We start from the raw sequence: 19,873 nt of genomic DNA on the forward strand, positions 1-19,873 counted from the left end.
AGCCACCACTGATCGGCTACCAGCACACAACACGGGTCAGGGTTTGGAGTCTCCTTATAGATGGCAACTGATTCACAATGATCTGCAACTATATTTTACCATTTAAAATAGGAACTTGTGATGGAAATCACTGCCTGAAGCTCAACATTAAACACTATTCCAGGATTTAATCTGCTGATGAAAACAGAGGCAAGAGCTCTGCCGCATACAATACTGTTGAAGGTCAGTTGAGCAGCCTTTCCATTGAATTAGTGATATAATTAATGCTACATGCACTGGTAAATCTGTCTGATCCCCCCACTGCAGGGCCTGATGGGGGTGGAGGGGATTCACAAGAGCCCAGGGAGAGCATGAAATCAGAAAAATTATTCCCAGCTCCTTCAGTCGCATGGAGTATGTTAAAATCTACAGCAGTCAGTCTCAGAATAATCAAGCTGGAACTGATGATCTATTTGTTTTCAAGAGATTATCATCAAACCGCTGAAAGGGATGTCAGCTCTGCCTGGCAACAGATGTGTCTCAAAAGTCTTCCTTCAAATGTCAGCTGTTTCCTTAAGATTGGAGCAGAGCAGGAGACAGGCTGCTTGGCAGCCTCCTGGCTTCTTCAAAGAAATCAACCATCCACGCAGACAAGCCGATCAGGAAAGAAGGGGAGGCTGAATCAATGCTTCACCCAACTCTCCAAGCCTACCAGGTGTTTGGTTTGCCCAGCCCTGGAGCATCCCAGCAGGGAGATGGGATGCAGGCTGGGCATGGGACACCGGCCGGATGCTGACTGCACATCCCACCCAGGCTGCAGGAGCTAGTGGATGTGTGCCAACAACTCACTGGAGGGGCCACGAAGATGATGGAGCACCTCTGCCATGAAGACAGGCTGAGAGAGCTGGGGTTGTTCAGCCTGGAGAAGAGAAGGCTCTGGGGAGACCTTGGAGCAGCCTTCCAAGATCTGAAGGGAGCTCCAGGAGAGCTGGGGAGGGACTCTTTGTCAGGGAGTGCAGTGACAGGACAAGGGGGAATGGTTTTAAATTGGAAGAGGGGAGATTTAGATGAGATACCAACAAGAAATTCTTTGCTGTGAGGGTGGTGAGACACTGGAAGAGGTTGCCCAGAGAAGCTGTGGCTGCCCCATCCCTGGAGGGGTTCAAGGCCAGGCTGGATGGGGCTTGAGCAACCTGGTCTGGTGGGAGGTGTCCCTGCCCAGGGCAGGGGGGCTGGAGCTGGATGATCTGTAAGGTCCCTTCCAACCCAAACCATTCTATGCTTCTATGATTTTGGCAGCTGGTTGGAGGTATGGAGGCACCAGCCATCATGAGAAGCAGCACAGGAAGCACATGCTTCTGCTTCAAAGACAGAAGGGGCAATGGCAGCCGCTTCCCAATCATGAGGTGCCAGCACCGCAGCCCAGACCTCCTGGGGCTGTATCATTTAGTCATTCTTGCAATTAACTGACACATACTGTTACAACAGCACCTGACAAATAATTTTCTATCAAATAACATAAGGTGCACTCATGATTGTATGACATCATTTCTGCAGTATTTAGGGTCAATTAAGCTTCTGGTCATTGTACAGCGTATGCAATGTTTGCATGAATAGCATTATACAAGGTGAGCTGTTAATAATACGTTTCTATAAAATGCAGGAAGGATCCTGGGTGTGTATTGTTATTAGATCCAACTCTGAGAAAACAAGCAGCAGCAGAAGGCTGCCACCTTCTCAGCGGAAGGCTCAGAATATTTGAATTCTTCAACCAAATTTCTCTTTTCATAAAGAGTGCGATTCCTGTTTTGCTGAAAATAATGGGAAAACTCACCCATTGGTTTCAACAGACTTGAAATCAAGACCACAAGAGGCTGTTTCCAAAGGAAAATACAATTGAAGTGGACAGATATATCTGTCAGATGCCCCTGTTAATGTAAAACAACATACATGAGCTCCAAGACTTAAAAAGTAATCTGAAGAAATCCCAGGCCGATTATTTAGGACTATGAAACAGATACTATCTGCTCTGCTAGAGAAACAAGAGGTTTACATAAAAAAAAAAAAAAGAATTTAAAGTATGACATCTTCTCAGGTGGTGAATTATTTAACAGTAAAAAAACCCTTAAACTTCCCTAAAAGGGAAACCTTATATAACATGATAAATTGCATTAGACACAAAAATGGCCAATTCCTTCAGAGTTTATTTCTGATAAAGCATGGCTCTGTAAGTTCTAAAGAAACTACAATGCAACCACTGTAAACCCAAATAATGACTCAGAAAGCATGAATTCACATAGCAGCCCAGTACACTATTCCCTAACCAAACCTATCCTAAACATTAGATCCCCACAAATACTCATGTACTAACTGTTTACATTCCTAAAGTCCATGGGACAAAATAATGGAATACAAACATCTTCAACCACAACGTTTCCTTTCATACCATGACACGCTATGCTTATTGTCAACTGATCCTCCGTTCTACAAAACTGACTTGAGCTTTTAGATGCTGGCTGGGGTGACAGTGTAATTCCTACGTACAGACCACAAACATAACTTAGCTCAGCTCCCCAGCACACTCTCACCAGAACCCACATATTCCATTTTTATGTTTTACATCTTTCAGGGATGTCATATAAGCAGAAAAAAAAAAAAAAAAAAAAAAATCACAGTGAGTGTGTTCACTGGAAGCAACACACTCCCAAGGAGCTACAGTCTGAAGGCTGAGGGGGGATCTGATCAATGCTTATAAATACTTAAACGGAGGGGGTCAGGAGGATGGGGCTGGTCTTTTTTCAGTGGTGCCCAGGGACAGGACAAGAGGAAATGGGCACCAACTTGAACATAAGAAATTCCACCTAAAGATGAGGAGGAACTTCTTTCCTGTGAGGGTGACAGAGCCCTGGAAGAGGCGGCCCAGGGAGGTGGTGGAGTCTCCTTCTCTGGAGACATTCAAATCTGGACACGTTCCTGTGGGACCTGCTCTGGGTGGACCTGCTTTGGCAGGGGGGTTGGACTAGATGATCTCCAGAGGTCCCTTCCAACCCCATGTGATTCTGTGATAAAGAATCTTTCTGAAGCTACTCTGTCTATACACACATCACTGCTGTGCATCAAGGAAAGCACAAGCCCAGGACCAGACAGAGACCAGTGCCCCTCTCAGAAGCCCAGCTTAGCTACAGATCATCTTACTCATTCAACTCATGAAGAGTTTCTCAGTCCCAAGAGCAGCTCTGACTTGATGTCTCCTTCAGGACATTTTTAGAAAAACAATTCAGCCATCACTGAACGGCAACTGAATTCCTGTTTTGTTTTTTTTTTTTTGTGTTGAAAGATAAATAAGCTTCTACAGTGAATTAAAGGAAACTGCCATCTTACTGAGAGCACATCGAAAGAGTCAACCAACGTGACCACTGCAGAATGTTTCCAAGCCCTGAGATTTACAACAGCTAAAGAGGAAAAGGTAAGATCAACGCAAGGGAACGCAGGCTGAAGACAGCAAGGATCAGTATCAGAGTGGACAAATGAGCCTCAGCACTTACAACCCCCCTTCCTGCCAGCATCTCATTTTTCATTCTTTCTGAAGACCTGCATCCTCTTTGGCATCACATCTTTTCCTTCCTGTTTTGATAAGCAGACCCGTAGCAACCCTCAAAGAGCACCCTGTGTGACAAGGTGGCAAAGAGCCAGAGGCGAGCCAAACTGGGAATGCTATTTCTGGACTTGTCCAAATGTCTGAATACAATTAAATATTTTGATATGTGGCTGCAATTTCTGGTTATTTTGCACAGTGAGCTATGAATTCTCAAGACCACTAACATTATTCAGTGTCTTATTCATCAGCAAGCAACAAAGTTTTACCCGATGCTTGATTCGGGGACAGAAAAGCTTCAGTGGTGTAAAACCTCTGCTGCCAGTTCAATGAAAGCTGGGACATTTGGATGAGAAGGAGAATGGTTCAGTAAAAAGGATGTTTGTCAGAGACATATATTCAGTTCCTTGCTGGACCACAGACTTCCTCTGTGACTACTGGCAAGTTATTCAGTCCCAGAAATTACACAACCCTAACTCCATCTTTGCTTCGTTTTCATTACTTGCTGGCTTTGAGTCTTCATCAATTGCAAGGTACAAAGACTACGGAGAATTTAGCCTATTAAAATAGAGACTTTTGCTCTCCGTAAAATGGGGACAATATCGTTTTCCTCGTGTACTAACAGTCAAAAGAATGAACATGGAAAAACTAAGAGATGGTCAGAAGCTTCAGCAATGGGAACTGTTTAATAACCAGAAAGAAGAGCTGGAATTTCCCACTGGTACTTGTCAATGAGTTTCCTCATAAACATGGCAGAGAACAGCAAGATACTCTTTATGAGGATTTAAGTGCCCTGAGAAACTGCATGCCAGCATGCTACAGGTTTCTTGGGCAAGTGGAAAGCAACAAGCACAACACGAAAGCCATATGCAGAAGTGCACTATACACGGTCCTTGCATCTGGGGGAGCGTTCTGAAGCAAAGGTCAGCATGGATCTTAATTTTATGGGGGGAGAGGGGAGGGAGGGCGAGGAGAAAGAGCAGGAAATTTCACTGTACTCACAAGTGCACCTACACAGCCACCGGGTACACTATACACAGGCTGGATACACTGAGCGCCTGCAGTTTCCAATTCAATGCTGTAGGTTCAGAATAGTGGTCCAACAGTACAACGTCCCAGGGATGGCAAGAAGTCTGAAGCAGTAGCTTTCAGGCATCATTTATTCCCACTCCCCAAGCCACGCCCCTGCCAGACCATCCTTCAGAAAATTTAGGACATTAGTTTCTTAATTGATGACATTTCTTACGCCCTTAAAGAGTCTGGCGTCTTGAAATTTCTCAGGCGTACCACATTACTAATAATTTTGAACAATTACAACTATGACATCACAAACAGAAGGTGCACAAAATAGCTACTCCAACATCTGTTTTTCACAAAAGAATTAATTACACAAGGAAATACCAAAGGACTGCAGAAAGTGACATGGGCATTTGCTCACAGTCCCACTGACATCACGATTCCCTCAGCACATGCATAAGTGACAACCTAGAAATATTCCTCAGAACCACAGAATGATATGGAGTTAGAAGGGACCTCTGGAGATCATCTAGTCCAACCCCCCTGCCAGAGCAGGTTGCACAGGAACGTGTCCAGGTGGGGTCTGAATGTCTCCAGAGAAGGAGACTCCACCACCTCCCTGGGCAGCCTCTGCCAGGGCTCTGCCACCCTCACAGGAAAGAAGTTGCTCCTCATCTTTAGGTGAAACTTCTTATTCAAGTTGGTGCCCATTTCCTCTTGTCCTGTCCCTGGGCACCACTGAAAAAAGACTGGCCCCAACTTCTTGACATCCACTAAGTATTTATAGGCATTGATCAGATCCCCCCTCAGCCTTCTCTTCTCCAGACTAAAAAAACCCAAGTCCCTCAGCCTCTCCTCAGCAGAGAGATGTTCTAGTCCCCTCATCATCTTTGTAGCCCTCTACTGTACCCTCTCCAGGAGTTCCCTGTCCTTGAACTGGGCACAGTACTCCAGATGGGGAAAGAGAGGCAACGTCCATTCTCCCTATTCGTTTGTGGGCTGCCAAACAAGGCTGATGTTTCTACTTACGAGATATGAAACAAAACAAAAGCGTGTTGCAAAACTGAGAAGCCGTTTCTGTCCCTGGAAGACCCTGTTTATTGCTGACCACATGAAGCTCTGGGTGAGACAAAGAGAAAAGCATACTGTCACTGCAGCACTGAGCGTTTGTTTACCAAAGACTGGCCTGGTAGGATTGCCTTAAGATAAAGAAAACATGCACCACATGAAACAAACACTTCCATGTGTACGTGTGTCGCTATGACAGCACTATGAAGCTGCTGACACAGAAACTGGTCTTGCACACTACACCAGTGGTCAATATAGCTCTCTGTGCCCTACAAGCACCAGCCACCACTTGCTTGGGTCTCCTTTGCCAGTAGCCTATCATGAGGCTATTTATCATCTGCTAGAACACCCACCCAGGCATTAGGGTAAGATTCGAGCAGCAACAGAACTGCATTTCAGGTCAACTAATCCTTATTTTTCCTAGAAGAAAATGTTAATAACAGCCTTTTCTACAATTAACTTCAGCACTGCCTCCCGACCTCCTCCATTATAGGTAATTAAAACACAGATAAAGGGATTCTGTCGTCTTTTGAAAAACTGTACTGATAACTCCTGCTATACCTCAGCTTTTTGTGATGCCAACCTGAAAGATGATCATTCTCCAAAGTCTGTCCACTGCACGAAGTCTCTCTGTCATATAAAGAGACCAAAGCACATTCCCCTAGGAAGCACAGCCCCAAAAGGCTCTGACTGACAACCCCTCCCTCCCAAAGCCTTAACAAACCTCAGAGTGTGGGGCAGAAGAGAGGACACTGTGACCCATGCTTACTTTTGCAGCGTGATTCTTCATGCCTGAGCTAAGCTACTCCTGCTGAGCACATCTGGGGCCAATGGCGCAAGTTAACTCTACAGGAAATACCGTGGAAGAGCAAAATTAAGTCATCAAGTTTAGTTATACATCACTTCTGTCAAGAACTACATAGAAGGGATGAGCACAGAAGATGCACGAAACCTAATGACAGCAGGCAGCCAACCTGAAGCACACGCTTTCTCATGCGGTTCTCAAGGTTCCATTTTCCAGCTGCAATGAGGTTAGGGGGACAAAAATCAGATATTTTTTACAAATATCAGATATTGCCCTGGGCGTGACACCCAGGGGAATGCACATTTTTAAAAAGAGTTCCAGGGAGTATCTGAAGGTGCTTCAACTGACACCCCGGAGGGCTGTGCTGCCATCCAGCGAGACTTGGACAGGCTGGAGGGCTGGGCAAGGAAGAACCTCATGAGGTTCAACAGGGAAAAGTGTAGGGTCCTGCACCTGGGGAAGAAAAATGTCAGGTACCAGTATAGGTTAGGGGTGGACCCGCTAGAGGCAACTACTGAAGAGAAAGATCTAGGGGTCCTGGTGGACAGTAAAATGACAATGAGTAAACAGTGTGCTCTTGCGGCCAGGAAGGCCAATGGTATCTTGGGCTGCATAGGGAAGAGTGTGGCCAGCAGGTCAAGGGAAGTCATTCTCCCCCTCTACTCTGCACTGGGGAGGCCACAACTGGAGTACTGTGTCCAGTTCTGGGCTCCCCAGTTCAAGAGGGACAGGGAACTACTAGAAAGAGTCCAGCGAAGGGCAACAAAGATGATTCAAGGATTGGAGCATCTCCCTGATGAGGAAAGGCTGAGGGAGCTGGGGCTCTTTAGTCTGGAGAAGAGAAGGCTGAGGGGAGACCTTATCAACGCCTACAAGTATCTCAAGGGTGGGTTGAAGGAGGAGGGAGCCAGACTCTTTTCAGTGGTTCCCACTGAGAGGACGAGGGGCAACGGGCACAAGTTGGAACATAAGAGGTTCCACTCAAATATGAGGAGAAACTTCTTCACGGTGAGGGTGACAGAGCCCTGGAACAGGCTGCCCAGGGAGGTTGTGGAGTCCCCTTCTTTGGAGATTTTCAAGACCTGCCTGGATGCTCCTGAGTAACATGCTCTAGCTCTGGGCAATCCTGCTTCAGCAGGGGAGTTGGACTAGATGATCTCTATGGTCCCTTCCAACTCTAGAAATTCAGTGAAAACTGAGGGTTCTACCTCCCTGCAACTGAGCCCCAACCTCAAGTCTGGAGAGGCCTCCATCCATGCCTGTGCTCCCAGGGGAATGTCACCTTCCTGGCTCATTGCCATGCATCAGCCCTGTCCTGTGATGGAACAGAACTGGGCGGTGGGGAGAAGAGAGAAAAGGGCTCTCACCTCAAATGTATTTCTTACTACAACGTGATGCATTAGATGTGTCATAAGCCACGTGACATCTTAAGACAGCCCCCAGAACAAAGAAACACTAAATGGAGTTATTTGGAATTATTTCTATTTTCTCTCTATAAGCGAGTCCATGCCAGAACAGAACTACTAGCTCTCAGTGCCTGTATCAGCAGCGAGCCAGGCTGAGTATCTTAAGGGAGGAAGCATTAGACTCCTTTAAAGTATGTAGGCACCTGAAGACACAGCCATCTGCCCTGCTGGATTTTTGAGAGCGTGGCAGTGAGCTCAGCACCAGCTTCTCGTTCATTTCAAACAAGATGCACTTAGGTTTTTAAAAAAAAAAACCCAACCAAACAAAATCCACAAACAAAGCAAAAACCACCAAAACACACAAAAAAAGACTGAAATATACATCGCAAATACAAATAAAGTATTTTTATGAGTGTTCAGATTACACATGAACAAGGAGCCCCTGCCATTTTTCCCCTAAAACAGACAAGGAAACAAAACAGATTTTTCAATTCAAAAATGGAAATCATAAACCTGTACTGCAACTTTAAACTACACAAATCCAGTTTAAGAAAGCTCTATTAATTTATGCCTGTGCATAATAAAGCTTACATTCTCAGCATTAATGGCAAAGAAAGCCACAAGCTGTTTTGCACCAAATACTCTACTCTGCATACAGGAAAACAACATACAGAAGAAAAAAAAAATGAGTGGTAATCTAACGACAAATACCACCTGTAAAGAGAGATGCCCAGTGTGGTGCTTCCTATTTTACAGAAAAGGCTTGCTAGAGATCACAGACTGTACTGCACATTTTGCAGCACTCGTTGCACATAAAACCATGTGCTTAATGTTCTGTATAAATATCCCATTTACCTTAAAGAAACTTCCTCTTTTATCCAGACAACGGGCTTTCATTGTCAAAGACGACATCTTCCCCGGGAAGACTCCACTCTATGCCTTGAACTCCTAAAAGTAGAAACATTTTTTTAATGGTTAGTCCAGTCTGTAGGAAATTCCTTTCTAAGCCACAGAAACAGTCACAACAAGCCTTCTGCCAAACCCCTTTCCGTCAACAACACGGTGCCATTTACTTCCTACCAGAGTCCTTACATATCCCTTTAGTCTCTTATTTTTTCCATAAATTACTCCAAAAAGACAGTGCTCCTTGGAGTTTCGTGTTTCTCCCTTCTCCTCACAGCTGATCTGAGTAGATTTTAATGTGCTCATTAAAGAAGAATGCTAAAACATAACGATCGCTTTGTTTGTTTTCTTGACCTCAGCGTGAAGTACAAATAGAGCAAAATGTTAGATGTCACTATGATCCACTCAAATATTTCAGTGTTTAATGGAGCTGACCAGGAGGGGAAAAAATAAAAATAAAAAATTAAAAGTCACCCAGAAGGGAAAAAAACATATTAACATGAATGTAAAAAACAAAACAAAACAAAAACCCAACAACAAAACGCTCCTGCACAAAAATTCACCAAAACAAACACACCACCACCCCCCCTCAAACATCCTCCTAAAAAAAACCTTCTAAAATGCAATTAAGTCTTCTGAGAGTCATGTCCAACTGAAGATGCAGTTTGGGAGAAATTGCATTTTCCACTACCAGGGAAGCTGAATGAGCAATTTAACACCCCAAAAAAAATAACAATGCAGAACTAGAACGTGTACACATAATGAGAAATATCACGGGGGTGACCTCCAGCTGGTTAGTACAGTTCCTCTAAAGTCACAACCAAGTCAAGCCAGAAATTCATGAACAAACTTCTGAACTAAACAGGAATCAAGTTCCATGGTTGAAAAGCCCTTCTAAGATTTTGGGTGGTGAGCTTGTAATTTCATGGGCTCAAACATGAACATAAGAAGTTCCACCTAAACGTGAGGAGGAACTTCTTCACTTTGAGGGTGGCAGAGCCCTGGCAGAGGCTGCCCAGGGAGGTGGTGGAGTCTCCTTCTCTGGAGACATTCAAACCCCACCTGGACACGTTCCTGTGCAACCTGCTCTGGGTGGACCTGCTTTGGCAGGGGGTTGGACGAGATGATCTCCAGAGGTCCCTTCCAACCCCATAGCATTCTGTGATTTAAGCAGCCTAACTCTTCTCACTCACACATTTACCAACCACCTAGTAGGTAGTTATGTTGGAAGTTCTCAGTTATGGCAAATATTGGAGATGCAAAACATTACTGACTAAGATTTTTATTCAATAGAAGTAGAAGTTTATATATAAAGGGCAGAGAACAGCAGTGAAAAACAAGTTTAGCAGCATGGGTGCAGATGGAGCTTGAGCAAAACAAGCTGCATTCTCAGCTGGGACAGAGAATGCAGAGACTTAAAAAAAAAGGCAAACAACCAGATTTGACACAGACACACACCCCCCCACGCACACACACGCTTCTGCTTCCCTCTAATGCCTTCCAAGTGGGCATCAACAAGCTTAAAAGGAAAAAAAAAAAGGGTTAAACGGCCAGCCCTGACAAGCACAAGTACTGGAAGGGGGCGAGAGGCAAAAGTAGGAGAAAAGAAACATTTTTCTCTTGGTTTTAACATGGAGCTTTAAGTTATTGACCCCCTTTCCAGAGGTCATTACCACAAGAGCACTAGAAAAGGTTACATTTTTCCACTTTGATTCTGGTTAAAAAGTAGCCATGAGAGGAAGCTCGGGAACCAGGCTTTTTTTTCCGGGCAGAGTCTGCAGACTTTAAAGGTTGAAAGAAAAGTCCTGAATTCTGCATTCTTGTGAAAGCTAAACAGGAGAGGATGAGCAAGAGAAGAGAAAAACCAGCACCCGGAGAAGGTGGGGGTGGGCAGCAAAAACCCCAATAATCAAACTTTCTTTGTAAATCAGCACATCTAAAGGAATAGATTCTTCACGAGGCACTGAAGCATCATGATCCGTGTTGCTTTACTTAAAAATCTGTCTAAATAACTCAATTGCACCAATGGTATAAGAAACTAAAGTCCAGGGGAGCGGGTGGGTTTGCAGGAGCTACTCAATCAGTTAAGCTGGGTCCTCACTCACCACACGCACAAGAAGGATTGTTCCACTCTGGGGAGCATCAGACACTTTAAAGATTTTTTTTTGGTATTTGATATTGGCTATTCTAAGCAATCTAGAGGCTGCCACACAAGAAGAATTTTTAAATTATAAAATAAAAAAAAAAGTTTTCTTTCAATGAGTTCTGCAATGGAAATTTGCACCTGACTTACGGGAGAGGAAGACCCCAAAAACCCAAAAAGGAATTAGAATAACAATTCGATTTTCCAAGTTCTATCCTTTTAAACGACAACATCAAATTCAATTCCAAGCAAAAAACCCAGGGATTTTAGAAGTGTTACATTAGACATTTATGAGCAAAATCTTGCAGTTGTGTTTGCAACTCTAGTCTCAGTCATCAATCATTACATTTGCAAACAACAACCCCTTCACAGGAAATCTAACATTAGTAATTTTTTTTTATTTTTTTAAATTTAACCACAAGGGTGTCTGCACGCAATCCTATTACCAAAATAAGATCACGCCAAGATTTTTACATTCATCTTACTTCAAAACAGAAGTTTATAAGCTTCCACACTCATACAGAAGAACGCAAACATATAAGCCAAGGGCAAACTGTATTTGTAAGTGGTTCTGAAGCTCTAAACTCTTCCATAGCTGCTATTATTGTTATTACTTATGCAATAACATTACTATCTCTATGATCATAACTCTGAGCCTCAGCTGAGCTTGAGTCCTTGCTCTTTGCAGCTCTTCACATGGACAGAGAATCAATCCACACTTACGGGACCAGAGGAAATGGTCTGAAGTTGGGGCAGGGGAGGTTTAGATGAGATATTGGGAAGAATGACTTTGCTGAGAGGGTGGTCAGGCACTGGAAGAGCCTGCCCAGGGAGGTGGTGGAGTCACCATCCCTGGAGGGATTTAAGAAACATGTAGACGTGGCACTTCAGGGCATGCTCTAGTGCCCAAGATTGTTGGGGTTTTTGGGTTTTTTTGTGCATATGGCTGGACTCAATGATCTCAAAGGTCCCTTCCAACCATGAAGATTCTGTGTAATACCCTTTGTGGTTACACTGTAATTTCAAACTGACTCAGGTTAAGGTAAATATTGTTTCCATGCTTGAGCAATTTTCAGTATTTTTGATTAAACCCAGCACAGTGGGAAATGCTGCTGGTTGGGTGGTTGTTTTTTCTTTGCATTTGGTGCCTTTTTTTTTTTGGTACATATGCTTTTTTTTTTAGGCCAGCCAATATGCAAATAGACATTAACACGCAACAGTAAAATGGATGGCTGGGGGTGGGTGCAAAACTCCAAATACTAAAGTGGGGGGGGTCCTACCTGTCTCCCACCTTGGAGTGCAGAGGTACCTCCCCAGCACACAAAAAGAACTGCAGAAAAAACAAACCTACTGTCGAGAAGTTTCATTCCTCCACACGGCTGCCCACATCTGCTGCTTATTCAGACCCAAAACAGGCTGAAAAACCACCGCTCTGAAGCTGTCCTTATTGAGTTCAGACAGCATGAGGCTGTCAGAAAGGGAAAAACCTGCCTTCTTTGATTGGGAAGCCGAGCGGAGGAAGGCAGCAAAGCACGTCATCTTCTGAACATGCCAGAGATAAGCATTTTTCTCCTTCCTCTGTGTTTTAAGGGCTGAGGCAGAGAGTCTAGATAGATTTGCTTAGACACCACCTGGGTGACTGCTCAGAAACCCATCTGAAAACGTCACCAAGCTGCAGGAGCCAACTCACTGTATAATTCGAGTGACCTTTCTGTCTATTCATCTGGAAGGTAGCCTTCTCCGTGTTTAAGGAGCCAGTACTTTACCTACTTAGCAGTCTCTGGTAGCTCCTAGCTCTCAAAGGGCAGCAGGTGCTTGACTACTGCCCACTGCTCTGAAGCTTGGGTGGCTCCTTTCCAGCAGTACAAGTCCCCCCCAAGGAGCAGCACTGTCTCCCCACAGCTCTTCAAATCCAGGACAAAGCCCATTGTGTGTAAAGGACAAGACAAGGCAAGAAAAAGGAATGATGGGTCTGCTTGGCAAACTTCTCTGAAACGCCGTGCCACCCCATGGATGCTGACACCCACGCAAGCTGTACGTTTTGAAAAAGCAGTGCTTTCCATCATCTTTTTTCCATTCCTTTCTCCTCCTGGTTTTCATTTACACAGGGATGCCAGAGCACCATTCAGGTGCCCAGACATAACCAAGACTTCTTGTCAAAACTGCTCCGACTTTCCTCCCTCTCCTGCAATTTTATTTAGTACTTTATATGTTCTTAACCATAGCAGTGATGATCACTATTGTCCTGGACTTCAAGATCCTTCCCCTTAATCGTCTCATTCCAGTCTTGGTTTCACAAAGCAAGACATCCCATTTTCTTTAGCTAAAAGTCCTAGCAAAGATGAGACAGTCCGTGTTCCTCCCCTGAGCTGGAAAGCACAAGGCCATGGCGATCCAGAGAACTTAAACAGTCCCAGAGAACTTAAACAGAGACTCCACTAATGCCGTCACTGAAGGAAGAGGAGAGAGCTGCAGCCTTCCTTTTGCTGGCCAACAGAACTAGCAGAACCCATTTTTATTTTTTTTAAAATGTATTTTAAGCCTAAGTTATTCCACTGAAGGAACTGGTCATCCTCTTTAATTCTCAATCCGTAAAGGCCGTGCAACTACTGAGCCCAGACACTCACAGAAACTACTTGACACAAGCGAAAAAGGGTTTTACTACCCCTCAGTCAAGAAGGAGCAGGAGAAAGCACCAGTGCAGACCTTAAGCATAAACTGGCAAAGCTCAGCTGATGTCAGGAGACCAATGCTGGGCGAGAGTTGTCAATGTGGTCCTGAGGCCATCCACTTTGCCAGGAGCAGAGAGCAGCAGAGGAGCTGAAATATATTCTCTACCGTCTCAGATCAGAAACACACAGAAGCTAGGTAGAGCCTAATACACATGTTCTATGAAAATCTATGGTGAATTAGCAACATATTACCATCAAATTATAATGGCAATTTATAAATAAATAGCATTTTAAAAAATTACAATTAATTTGGTGAATCCAGTATCTGCTGGGTTAAACTGGAAAACAGAAGTGATAAATACATTTTACTTTTTTTTGTAAAAAAAATGAAAAAGTACTTCTAAAATGCAATCCTACACTTCAGAATACACTAAGAGGTATACACAGAACTTCAAGTTTTCAGCAAATTTAAGCATCCTGGTGCATTTTGTTTTCCTAGCACATTCACACTGCCCCACAGAGAAGGTTGCGTTCATCTCTAACTTACAAAGCTCTGGTTTGTCTAATTACTCTGACCTTATCTGATTCTTGGCAAAATGAAACTTTTCCTTTTGAAAGTATTTCCTCTGAAGTTAACTGAAAGGCTACTTCCAGGGCCACAGAGATACAACTGAGCACAGTATCACTTTGGAAAAAAAAAAAAAAAAAAAAATCTATCAAAAATAAAAGCCTCAGTCTGAAAACTGTCGCTGGTGCCAGGATTTTGCAGACCTCTCCACTCATAAATAAATAAATAAAAATCTATCAAAAAGAAAAGCCTCAGTCTGAAAACTGTCGCCGGTGCCAGGATTTTGCAGACCTCTCCACTCAAATGTTGCATTGTGTTAGCACAGCTGTATCCACAGGCAAAAAAGCGAGGGGATTAAGCAAAAAGGATTCTAGTTTCCATCATTCTTCTGGCTGCAGAAAGGGTTTACAGTCTTTTTTTTTTTTTTTTATTTCTTCAAATAATGCAAGAGCACATTATTTGTGGAAAACAAACAATGCATACAGCAAAAATTACAAGTCACCCTTTACAGTGCCATATTTCTGTATTTTGTCATTTTAATGAAAACATTTGAAAAAGCCTGGAAATAACAAACATTCCCTGTTCAATCTCCTTTTTCTTCAGGCACTGTTTTTATTATTATCTCTGCTACCTGAACATAAGAGGTTTCTGTGAGTGACCCCCCTGAAGAAAGCTTGGTCACCACCATATGCTGTCAGCGAGCAAGAAAAACTCTTGAACTTTTGAAAAAACTTTTGAAAAACTAAACAGGAAGCAGAAACATGCAACACTCATTAACTTTTAAAAAACCATGGGCAGATCAGAGGTGAACTGTGCTTATTACTCCCCCGATGGGCCTGTAAATGCATGTTGCAAAATTTGAAATGCAATGCCACTCAATTTACACCCATCACTAATTCCTCCAAGGAAATTATCACTCTGCTCAGTGATGGGGGGGCTGCCTGGAGGAGACTCCAGCTCCAAGCTCCAGCAGCCCCCTGGAAGGCAGAGAGTGCAGCAAAATGGTTGATTTGAGAGAGGAATGGTCGAGCCTTGAGACCTGGCCAAGAGGTCTACATACTTTGCAAATCAGAGGCTTTCCTTGAGCCAAGACAAAGTCCATGGCCTTTGCCCCTCTCCTGCTGATGCTTTTTTCAAGGCAGGCAGGCAGAAGATCCAGCCTGCACCACTCAGCATTCCTGGCACCCACCTTGCATGCTCACAGCTCAAGAAGGCCACCAAGCACTTGCCCACTCCTGGGCTGGTAGCCTGAGCCATCTGCCCCAGAGCCTGCAGAAGTCTCCGATCACAGAATCACATGGGGTTGGAAGGGACCTCTGGAGATCATCTTGTCCAACCCCCTGCCAAAGCAGGGCCACCCAGAGCAGGTTGCACAGGAACGTCTCCAGGTGGGGTTTGAATGTCTCCAGAGAAGGAGACTCCACCACCTCCCTGGGCAGCCTCTGCCAGGGCTCTGTCACCCTCCATGCAAAGAAGTTGCTCCTCATCTCTAGGTGGGACTTCTTGTTCAAGTTTGTGCCCATTTCCTCTTGTCCTATCCCTGGGCACCACTGAAAAAAGACCAGCCCCATCCTCCTGACACCCTCCCTTTAAGTATTGATAAGCATTGATCAGATTCTCCCTCAGCCTTCTCTTCTCCAGACTAAAAAGACCCAAGTCCCTCAGCCTCTCCTCGTAAGGGAGATGCTCCAGGCCCCTCATCATCTCTGTAGCCCTCTGCTGTACCCTCTCCAGCAGTTCCCTGTCCTTCTGGAACTGGGGAGCCCAGAACTGGTCCCAGTGCTCCATATGGGGCCTCCCCAGGGCAGAGCAGAGGGGCAGGATGACCTCCCTTGACCTGCTGGTCACACTCTTCCTGATGCCCCCCAGGATGCCATTGACCTTCTTGGCCACAAGGGCACATTGTTGGCTCATGGTCATCCTATTTTCTACCAGGACTCCTAGGTCTTTCTCCTCAAAGCTGCTCTCCAGCAAGTCAGCCCCCAGCAAATGAGCTTCTGGGGCTCCAAGCACCAGTACCCACCTCCCCAGGCACAGTCAGAACTCAGTCAGGGCCCAACACAGCCTTGACTCACGTGTGAGGGGAATGTACGGTGCAGTTGTGAATACGGAGGTAGAAACAATGCCTTGAGAACTGGCAAATGAGCCTGAGGAGCAAGGTGTAGCATCTGGAAGTGCAGTGAAGAGTCTGTAGGGTTGTAATCTCACATCCTCCTCATAACCAGAAGGAACTTGGGTGCAGTATGGCTGCTTTTTTCCTACTAGTCCTCTTCCCTAAAACAAACAGCTGGCCAACTGCCCCTCCACCCCTTGCCCTGTTCATAGCTTTGTCCTGCTTATATATTCTCCTAGATATCGCACTGTTTCATACAAAGGTTACTCTTCAGCTCCCAATATTGTCAACTTAGTCATAACAGGTCACAGATGTTCTCAATCTCCTCACCTGCTCACTTCTGACACCTGTGTTTGCATCTTGAAGGATCAATGCTCCTCACCCTGGTTCAGGTAACAACACTGTCAAAATCACAGCCGTCTTTCCAAGGACTCCTTCACCTCACCGCGCGTTAAGCCGTAAAAATATCAGCAACTGCTCAAAGAACTACCAACATGGACATGGATCTTCAGGGGCTGTGAACTAGTCCATGCATCAGGCTTGGTATATTTATTTAACCTAATCTAAAGTGGGAACATCACTGCCAAACCTACACATTCATCTTTCTACACCTGGCTTCAGCTAGTCATCACTCCTGCCTCAACCTACCTTTTGCCTGCAGGCCTATTTTTTATCCCTTGATTCCAGATCCTACTCACTGGCAGCCTTTTTAAGAGACTAAAGGATAAAGAGGAATTACTTTGAGCTTGTTTCAGCGTGGCGCTCTCAGGAGAGGTTTGAAGTCCCACTAGATGTTTGAGAGATCTGCTGTCTCACAGATGTCTCCCCACTTCTTCTATCTATGCCGAATTCATAAAGGCAGAGAAGAAAGCATCTGAAAATCCCATCTGAAAAGTGGAGAAGAGTTGGCCTGACTCTGCTCCCTCTGACAGGAACAGACATTGTATCACTCTTTCCAACAGGAGCCTACAGTTCGGCAAACACTGAAATCCCTCGGAAAATCCAATCCTTAGGCTTTGCTGAACGTGGCACCTTACCAGGAGGATTATGTTTGCTGCTAGCGCTGTCTCCCTGCACCCCTTCCAAACAGTTTCTTCTTCCTCTCTTCCACTAAACAACCTCTTCCTGCTTGCTCTCATGGCATACTTTCCACATTACTGAAAAGGAATAAAAACCCCAGTCATTTCCTCTGGCACAGCATTTAATCGTGAAGGATACTACTGCCTCTCTTATAAGAGAATGATTGTACATTGATACATTCATGTCTTGTTTTGCCTCTAGACATGTCAGAGAAATACATCTGTAAGATTGGCTTTGATTTGGATAACCTTTCAGAAGGTTCATACTCTTCCCAAATTCCCTGGATGTCTCACAAAGCGAGAATTTCTTGCAGTATTTCAGAAATTTCCTTTTGTTTTTCCTGCCAAAACCAGTTGAATAATAAAAGTGAAAACATTCAGAAATATGTTTTCAAACCTCTTAAAAAAAACGACATTTAACGTCGAGCTGCAGTTCCTGGAAGAAACAAGAAAAGGTAATCACTTGAATCACAATAGAGCTTTAAGGTCTGCAGAAGCATCAGAATTCACAATGAAGCATGAAGTCAAATATGCAGAGAGATGGGTTACAGCACCTGGATCTAAGATGGAGATGCACAAAATAACCACCTGCTGGGCTTGACTGTGGGTTGTTTTAAGCATCTCTACCTCCTGTACCATGAATCGCAGAGAAGAACGAGGATTTCCACATTCATGTCACAACTCCTACCTTCTTGCCCAACAAAGGCACCAAGCAAAGCTCTGACACTGCCAGAGGTAACATTCCTCCATGCAGCAAGGGGGAAGGAAAGATCTGACCTACTACTCAACAAGCTTAAATGCTTCCATCTACTCAAATATTGCCATGATCTAGGGTTAAGTTATCAGATATGCTTATTCTGGTATTAGGTGCAAAAGAGTAGATTGTAGAAAGAGATGCTGTACTAGGCATAGCTATCTAGCAATTACTGATACACAACATAATTTCTATTTCATCATGTTTAAAAAAAAAACCACAACCAATCACCACAGGCATGCTGACTCAAAACCACGGACACTGCAGCATGCTTTTGAAAATCAGCACCTGAAGTATATACATCACTGTTTATTAAATGCACACACAATATATGTAGATGTGCAAAACTTCAGAAGACAGGGGAGAAAGTATAAATAAGGTGTTCCTGCTAAAATAACCTGACAGAAGGAAAGGGACACCTTCACCTACATTTTTAAGGACTTGCCAAAACATATACCAAGATTCTTAGAACTGATATGTGGTATTTGTCTAAAAACTTACAGATCTGGAGGACAGACTACTTCATGATCAGTATTCTCCATTATTACCATTCTGTGAACCTGTAATTTGCCTTTGAACCAGGCAAAGAAATCCTGCAACGCTTTAATACAGCGGATCAAGCTTCAACTTGCATCCATACTACGGCAAGAAGGTACTTGCATGCAAGGTATAGTTAAAGTATACATCTTTGGAGCAACGATAAATTCAGTACTAGACATGAAAAGATGCCTTGCAGTTTATTTGCCAGAGTTCGAGGGTCTTTCCTCTGACGGATTAATTCTATACATGATCTACCTTTCCTTCTTTGTAGAGTTTTATATTGCAACAGCAGACAATAACAAGCGCTACCTTTATCTCAGAGAGGGCCAACCTCTCTCAGATGTCCCTCAGACAGAAGGGGAAGTGTAACTCTGGAGAGGAGGACACAGAAGGGACACTTAAGAGAGGTCCCCATGACCTGCCTCTCCATTCCCAGACTACAGAGGCTGCCCTTGCTGAAGTTAACCTTTGACAGTTCTTCCATTAAACCACAAAGACACTCCTTAGAAAGATTAGCAGGTACATATCAAACCTTTTCAAATTCAATAGAATAAGCCAGGCCAGCCACACACAAAAGCCAGGATGATACGGTTGATGCTCCATGCTTACGAGAACTGGTTTTAAGCCAAAATTGACTTCTGTTATCTTAAATTCACTAGGCAGCTCGAAACCTTGCAAAACATATCTGAACTGTCAGAGTGTTCACTTCCCTCTAGAAAAAAAAACCACCAACCAACACCACAATTCTCTCACGTTGCACATCAATAATTCACACACAAAACGTTCTTTTCTTCAGATTATGTCAAATCTTAAGCTCCTCACATGCTGCTGAAGTACCTCAGAGACTTACGAACAATAGCCAGGAATTTTTTTAATCTGTTATCAGACTAAGAAAAATAGAAGTACAATTTCTCTGCACTGTCAAGCACGCTATTTATAGCATTCTGCACTTGCACAACCTCCTCTCAGGTCCACCAAGTGCCACTACAAACTTTCCATGTGTGGTATCAGAGGCAGTGAATCAGGCAACACAGACTACGTGCACTGACCTGTTACGTTACCCAGGTTGGCATAAGCACCAAAGATTGCATTCCCAGCACTCACCATTGGGTCCAAACTGTTTTGGAAACATCAGATGGGCTAAATTTCCACAGCACTCTAAAACATGCATGATTCCTTTTTAAAACATTTCTCCCGTGTGGCACAGTGTTATTATCAAAGCTCTCGCTCT

At 44.1% G+C, this 19,873-nt stretch overlaps 1 protein-coding gene across 6 annotated transcripts in view; it reads right to left on the minus strand.

Moving 5' to 3' along the window:
• The window catches only part of RIN2 (Ras and Rab interactor 2), an 83,864-nt gene that overhangs the window by 45,956 nt on the left and 18,035 nt on the right, over positions 1–19,873 (minus strand). For 2 of the 6 annotated variants that reach the window (XM_014962500.1, XM_014962501.1), the window contains exons 1-2: positions 8,726–8,768; positions 1,814–1,907 (exon numbers count right to left, since the gene is read on the minus strand). Coding sequence is in view for 3 of the 6 variants with exons in the window: in XM_014962496.1 (XP_014817982.1) it covers positions 8,726–8,782 (57 nt within the window). In the remaining 3 variants the exon portion in view is untranslated. Of the gene's footprint in view, positions 1–1,813; positions 1,908–8,725; positions 8,819–8,950; positions 8,969–17,306; positions 17,329–19,873 lie in introns of those variants that run through there. The other 4 variants (XM_014962495.1, XM_014962502.1, XM_014962496.1 and 1 more) reach the window with 3 other exon arrangements.

This window comes from Calidris pugnax, unplaced genomic scaffold, assembly GCF_001431845.1.
Source record: "Calidris pugnax isolate Ruff unplaced genomic scaffold, ASM143184v1 scaffold147, whole genome shotgun sequence".
In the NCBI taxonomy this organism is placed as follows: Eukaryota; Metazoa; Chordata; class Aves; order Charadriiformes; family Scolopacidae; genus Calidris; species Calidris pugnax.